This window comes from Nuphar pumila, chromosome 14 (assembly GCF_984573655.1).
Source record: "Nuphar pumila chromosome 14, dmNupPumi1.hap1.1, whole genome shotgun sequence".
Taxonomy (NCBI): Eukaryota; Viridiplantae; Streptophyta; class Magnoliopsida; order Nymphaeales; family Nymphaeaceae; genus Nuphar; species Nuphar pumila.
The window spans coordinates 82,505,489-82,512,799 of record NC_143262.1 but is presented as its reverse complement, the minus strand read 5'-3'; the positions used below and the strand labels follow the sequence as shown (position 1 = coordinate 82,512,799).

Genomic DNA, 7,311 nt, shown 5'->3' with positions numbered 1-7,311 from the left:
CAGCCTTCTTCACTATTATTTGGAAACTGGCCAATAAGTTTATATGCCAAAACCAAATATTGTGGATATTAAAAAGAGGATCTCTCACTCAGGGCTACCTTAAAATAACAGCCCCACATCAAATCAAGATTCAGTTTCAAAGCCCTTAAGATTAGATACACATTTTGGATGACTTTTTATCCCACTAGCCTTTGCAAGGTTGGTAGTAAGAGTTACAAAAGGTCATGCCAATACTTTTAAAAGTTAAAAAAAGAGTGAAAGTGGTTCAAGTGGGGAGTAAAAGGATCAATGACCTCTCTCTCTCTCTCTCTCTCTCTCTCTATATATATATATATATATATATATATATATAGATAGATAGAGAGAGAGAGAGAACTGAATATATTAGGCCCCATATTTTGTTCTGCCCTATAGGTTTTAAGTATTTTATGATAGATCTGAACCATTAGATGTGTTTAGCATGATTGATTTAGTGGGAATCGACTCTTGGATCATGTTTTTTGACGAAAAACAAGTTTTTATGAGTCAGAAAAAACTGGTACCTTCATAACCATTGATTTGGGATCACCAGGAAAAACTGTATACAGATCAGATTCCCTGCGATCCAAAAGCCGGTTTCCACTAAATAAAACCTATACCTCACATCTAAGGTGCTAGACCTAAGAAAAAAATACTTAAAACTATAATTTTTGAAGGGGCCGAACGATACCTAAGGAAAAAAATGAGCCTAAGGAACGCATTACTCTCTCTCTCTCTCTCTCTCTCTATATATATATATATATATATATAGGGGAATTTGGATACTGTGATTCTCAGAACCACCTATTAATCTTGGCGTGGGGCCTAAACTAATTTATAAGGTATTCTAAAGCTGAATCTGATTTCCACTCGAAAACCAAGATTTCATATCCAAATTTTAATGGAGATACATGGATCATTGGTCCATAAAAGGTGGTTGAGCCAAAGATATGTGCATCTCTAATCTTCAGATCTCATATTCACATCTAAGATCCGAGCAATCAAACACTCCCTTACTGTCAATGGACTTGCAAGTGGGAATGGATAACTATTATAACTGCATGCTGAGTTAGGTGTATCTTGATCCAGATCAGACAGGTGATAATCTGTATTTGGACCTTGCATTCTTTTCAAACTTTATAAGAGGCCACCACCTTGCAGAAAGGGGTATGGTTGATGGGAAAACCCCATAAATGTTTGTCTGGTTTTAAATGGAGACTGTGTAGGGTGGTAGTGCTGATAAGTTAAAAGCATGAGTGAACATGATTAAAATCTCCAGCAGCAAAACGAGGCAGTGAAAAAAAAACAGAAACAGAAAAGAAGAAAATCACAAAACAACTGCAACCAACCAACCAGTCTTCAATGTTTCAACCACAAGGACCATCCATCATCTCAAAACCCTTCAAAGTTTCAAACACCTGTTTTTTTAATAATTAAAGGTTCAAAAAACAAAGAACATTCGTATAAACAATTCCCTAGGTGGGGCCAAAGGCCCACCAGCTTGCCTCATTGGCTACAGCATCTTCCTTGGAGTCAATAAAACCTACTCCGAAATAAAGGGCTTTTCCTGTCCTTGACCTAGAATCCAGGCATTGGGCAGTACCATCCAAAGAGCCCCCACACACACATAGAGCAGAAGAATTAATACTATTTCCAAAAAAAAAAAAAAAACAGTCATTATTGTAAATTATTTCGAAAAATCACATGGTAAATACCAACCACCAAAAACCCAAAAAGACCATCATCATCATCATGTATCTTGTTCATGATGCCGATACACCAAACTTTTCCTTTTCTAACTCTTCTTCATCTTACTACTCTCTGCCTACAAAAAACTAAAAGCCTAAAAAGGCGCTACGTTTACACATATTCCATCACAAACCCCAACTTCGCCCTTGGCCACCACTTTGTAAAAGTACACAGACATGGTATCAAGTCAGAGTTAGGTCTGACCGAAATCCTGTTAGAGCTCCTTTGAATACCATTGATTTCAAGATGAATGACATCCAAACCTGTATGGATGAGATGCCCATCACTGGGATGCACCCCACTCTTTTCTCTGATGTCTTTTGTGTTTTGGATGGACAGCATAAGAATGGTTTACAATGAACGACTCACAGTGATGAGTTTTAAGATGAACCCTACCATGAAATTATAGTAAGAAGTGCCTCTGACCTGATCCTTTCAATTACACGTATTCAAATACAGAAAGCTCTCTCTCTCTCTCTCTCTCTCTCTGTAAAATTAGACATACCAACTATAGAACACCTCTCTCTCTCTCTAATATATAGTCACTAGAATATGATAACTATTAAGTGAACTATGATTTTCATGATTTTTTTAATCTAACTATATGGATGTGGCCTACAAGCTTGGTTTTATAAGAAACAGTTCTTGAATCATCGATTATGATGAATAAACATGATGTTTTATGGTTTAAAATCAATAACTCATAATCTTCATAAATATTCAAGCATCTAAAAAATACATTTTTCATAAAAAATACATAATTTCTAAGAAATTCATAATGATGAACACATCTGCAGGGTTGAATTTGCAAAAAAAAGGGTTGAAAATGGCCAATACACAGTACTTTTCATATTTTCAAATCTCATATTAACACACACACACACACATATATATATATATAGTATTGGCTCAATGAACAAGTTCATGATCATTTGAAATTATCTTATTTGATAGGCATCTAGAGTAGAGAAGCAAGACAAAGTTGCTCCCTCAAAACTCTTGGGAAACTACCGAATCAAGGCATGATCATTATTCAAGCAATACAAAAACATGAGTTTCGAGTTTTTGTCTCATTAACCTTGACAAACTTTTAAATTGTGAGACCCTAAGGTTCAGTGACAAAATATTAAATCTCATAGTCTTTGTTCTTTCCATCTGTTAACTCATGTTCCTCGGTTCTTCTTCAAAGTTCTCGATTCATTTTTCATATTCATTAGATTTGGAAGATGTAGTCTTGCTTGTTTATATATATATATATATATATATATATATATATATATATATATATATATATATATATATATATATATATATATATATATATATATATATATATATATATACACACACACGGAAGAAAGTAATGATGAATGCCCAATTCGTTGAGCGTGCATCTAGTGTCGATTTGAATGAATTAGAAACCTTTGATTGCTACTAAAAGGGCTAGGCAAAGAAATGACCTTTAGTGGCGTTGCTACTAAAAGGGCTAGGCAATTTCTCATTTAACGTGTTCAAGTAACACCGAACAATATGAAATATGATCGTATATATGTGTTCTTCACGCTTGATTCTTGAATTTATAAGAATTGACTCTTGGAAGAAAAATCCTTAGAAAGCTTAATTAATACCATATTAGGCAGAAGTAGCTACCATCTTTTCTTTTTATCTTTATATATACATATATGAAAAATGAATACCTACATAATACAAAACTTACTGTATAGAACATCTTATTAGATTTTTATGAATTTTTGGTGTTTTTAGAAAACTTTAAAATATGTTTGTTTTTATAAGAGTTTTTATAAGGTTTCAAGAATCAAGAGCCTATAATTTTCATAAATTTTGGAGGCTCAAAATACCATTTTTTTAATTTAAAAAGCATGATTCAAGTATAGATTTCTAGTAAATAAACGGTGTTGAACACTTCTAAGGGGTCAGAATTTTAAAAAGAAAATACAAAAATTTAGTATCATGTTCGTGTATATATAAATATAGAGAGAGAAAAGGAGAGGGACAGTCAAACCTATATTCCTCATCCGACCTTACAAAGCACGCTTATGTACAACCCCCAAATCTCCCACCATCAATGCGGATAATCAATGGTGCAGATCCACCCTCGGTTCAGGGGTCCCCCAAGCAGGGCCATGATTTGGGGTGGGTCCCTCCTTCCCCTCGTCACACGTTTATTTGCTACCGGCAGGCAGGCAGGATCAAAAACCCCTACCCCTACCCCCACCAATATCACCATCACGTAAAACCCCACTCTCTCATCCCCCCTTCTCCTCTTTTCTCTCCTCCGCATCATCATCCTTTTCCCTTTCCCCGACGTCCAACGACAATCTCCAGCCCATCTTCGAAACTCCGGCCGGTCAAAAAACTCCTCCTCTCTCCTTCCCATAAACCACCATCATTCCTATTCCCACCTCGTCAAAACTCTTCGAATCTCCCCACCACCACCACATCCTGCTCCAACTACCATCACCGTCACCATCACCATCTTCCAAAACCCGAAGAAACAGAAAAAGAGAAAGAAAAAAGCAAAATCCATCTTGCCCACAACCAACCCCCAAAAAAAGAAAACAAAAAACCCATCATTAGCGAATTGGGTTTCCCTTCCCTCTCCTTTTTAAATCAATACCAAAGATTCTCAATCATCCCTCTCGCCCTCCCTATGGGCGACACTCATCATTACTTCCATGCATGCACTCTCCTTCCTCCAATCCCCTCTTCCCAATCTCCCCTTCCCTCCCTATAATTACATCCTCCTCCTCACCCACCACACCCCATCTGCTTCTCCCCACTCTCTGTCTCTCCATAGGAAAGAAAGCGAGTGAGAACTGAATCGAATCGAATTGGGTTTGACTGAAATCGGAGGCAGAAGCTATGGAGTCGTCGATCAATGGGTTCTACGCGAAGCTGAGGAGAGGGATGGAGGATCTGGAGGAGAGGGTCGGCGGCGGTAGTGGGGAGGACGGATTCATGAGCGCGAGGTGGGTGAACCAGGCGCTGGGTTTGCTACGGTCGCTGCACGGGGAGCTCGTCCGGCTGGTGCAGAGTCTCCGGCTGCCGGCGGGGGACAAGTGGCTCGACGACTACATGGACGAGAGCGCCAAGCTGTGGAGCGCCTGCCACGTGCTCAAGTCGGCGGCCTCGGGGCTCGAGGGATACCAGGCGGCAGTGGAGGCCGTCCTCCCCCTGGTGACGGACGGCCGTTGGTGGCCCTCCTCCGCCGGCGCCCCCTCCCCGCTCTGCCGCCAGATCATGCGCAGCATCTCCGGCTGCCGCCGGGAGGCCGTCAGCCTCGAGGAGGACAACAAGGCCCTCGTCGACGCACGGATCGGAGACATCGTCCGGTTCGAGGGCCGGCGAGTCGGGTCCGCCGGAAAGTTCAATGGGTTCCGGGGGGTACTCTTCGCCATGAGCAACGCGAGCTCGCTCCTTCTCGTGCTCCTCCTCTGGGGGCTCGCGCACTACTCACCGGGATCGTCGCCGTCGGAGGAGGAGGAGGAGGAGGGCTGCTGTCTCTGCTTCGGCTCCGGGCTCCACCGCCGGGTTACGTCGGAGATCGAGCTGATCGGCGGCAGCGGGGCCCGGCTGCCAGCGATACTGCTCTACGAGCTCCGCCGGTCGCAGTCGGTGATGGACGACATATGGGCGGTGCTGGACCTGCGGGCTCAGGGGAAGGCCGACCCGGCCGCGGCGTCGTCGGTATCGGAGAAGGTCGAGACGCTCAGAGCGTGCTTCGGGTCGTTCAAGGCCGGGCTGGAGGGCGTCGTCTCGCAGCTGGACGACTTTTTCGACGAGATCGTCGAGGGGAGGAAGAAGCTCCTAGACATCTGCACCCGCCGGCAACGGTGAGCTTCTTCGGCCGGCCACCTTCCGATACGTCGCAGAAACGTTGCAGAAAGAGGAAGACGATTGTTGCCTTCTTTGTGGGTGCTGTTATTATTATGAATTATTTATATACATATGGGTAGCTTAGCTATATAGAGAGATAATTTAGATAGGATAGCGTTAAAAACAATGAAGAAGCAAATGAAAATAACGTTAAAACATGACATACCCAGATTTCGATTTAGGAAGAAGAATATGAATCCTTTGCGTTTTTTCTTTTTCTTTTGTTGTTTAATTTGCGGGATTGTTTACTCTTGTTTTTTTTTTGAAGTCTTTTTCTTGATATTTTGATTAGGAATTTTGGTTAAGGAGAGAATACCTTTTAGCTTCCTTGCTTTTTTTGTATAGATTTAAATAGGGAGGAGGAGAACAGATTTTGAAAAACAAAACCAAGAAAGGGAGGAAGAAACAGAAGGTGAAGTGTTTGCAGTTTTTTCTTTTTTTCTTGATTTTTTTTAATTTGCTTTTGTGGTTTTTTTATATTGTAAAGAAGCGGTGAATGAATGAAGAAAGGAATTTACCCAAATTAGCAAGGCCTTCCCATTCTCTGTCTCTTGATTCTTGAGTGCCAGACGATCCCATTAATGGGAAAAAAGTCTTGTTTGTTACAGTTGCAGGAGGAAGATGGGTGATCCTCTATCTCTCTCTCTAAAACTTTCTCTCTCTAAAAGAAAGATGCCAGAAAAAGGAGGCTGGAATTGATTTCTTAGGCGCATATTTGATAATTGCAGGAGTACTGATACTACTGAACGCGGAGCCTTTGTTTCCTTTAAACTATTTATGACAAATGGGCCTTTTTCGTTTGTTTAAAGAATAAAAAGGACCGCAATAATGGGTGCTTCTGGAAGCCATGATTCTCATGGTGGAAATTTTCCTCAATTTTATGGCACTCCATCATTCCTCTCTCTCTCTCTCTCTTTATATATATATATATATATATATATATATATATACTTATCAGATTCGTTTCTCTTAATCATTTCTCCCACGATCATGTTTGGATACATGAATACATGTCCACATGACTCCCAACTTGAGACTTTGTGCAACAGGAAAAAAGTGTCTTTAGGATGCCATCATTTTTCCTCTCTTTATCCAAACACTTCTTTTGAATCCTAGTCATGGTTGTGGTTCCCTCCTTTTCTTGGTTGGTGTTTCTTTCTTGCTGGAAAGCACATCATGAGAAATAGAAGTAGTGTTGGCAATGGACCCGGGTGGGGGGACAGGGTCTCCACCCCCACCCGTCTCAAGATTAGAACTTCCGTCCCCGCACCGGGATGAATTTTAACCTTCACCCCCGTTTCATGTCCTCCATCCCTGGTTCAAATGGGGATGAGGCAGGGCGGTGCCTGTTTCCCCGTAGTCTATTGCCATCCTTTAGAAGGACTGTGGATGGGGCGGGGTTAGGTGGGGATCGTGGCGGGGACGGGGCAGGGAAAAGTGTAAGTCCATCCCTGCCTCCATCCTTGAACGGGGATGGATTTTAACCTTCGTCCCTGCCTCCATCCCCGTCTCATGCCCTTGGCGAGGCGGGGCGGGGCCCTGCTTTCCCCCCCCCCCCCCGGTGCACTGCCCTCCCTAAATAGAAGTGTCAGGTCTGAGGGACAGTTCCTTTACGCCGTTCTCCAAGTCCAAATTTATTTTGACATT

The 7,311-nt window shown here is 41.8% G+C and overlaps 1 protein-coding gene across 1 annotated transcript; it reads left to right on the top strand.

The window, feature by feature from the left end:
• Nucleotides 1–4,045: 4,045 nt before the first annotated feature.
• Nucleotides 4,046–6,187, top strand: LOC149817131 (uncharacterized). The gene has a single exon (XM_089987614.1). The coding sequence runs from the start codon at nucleotides 4,651–4,653 to the stop codon at nucleotides 5,623–5,625; it is 975 nt and encodes a 324-aa protein (XP_089843740.1). The 5' UTR covers nucleotides 4,046–4,650; the 3' UTR covers nucleotides 5,626–6,187.
• Nucleotides 6,188–7,311: the final 1,124 nt, after the last annotated feature.

Coding starts and splice junctions, on each gene's coding strand:
- LOC149817131 (XM_089987614.1), top strand. CDS start 4,651: ATGGAGTCGTCGATCAATGGGTTCTACGCGAAGCTGAGGAGAGGGATG.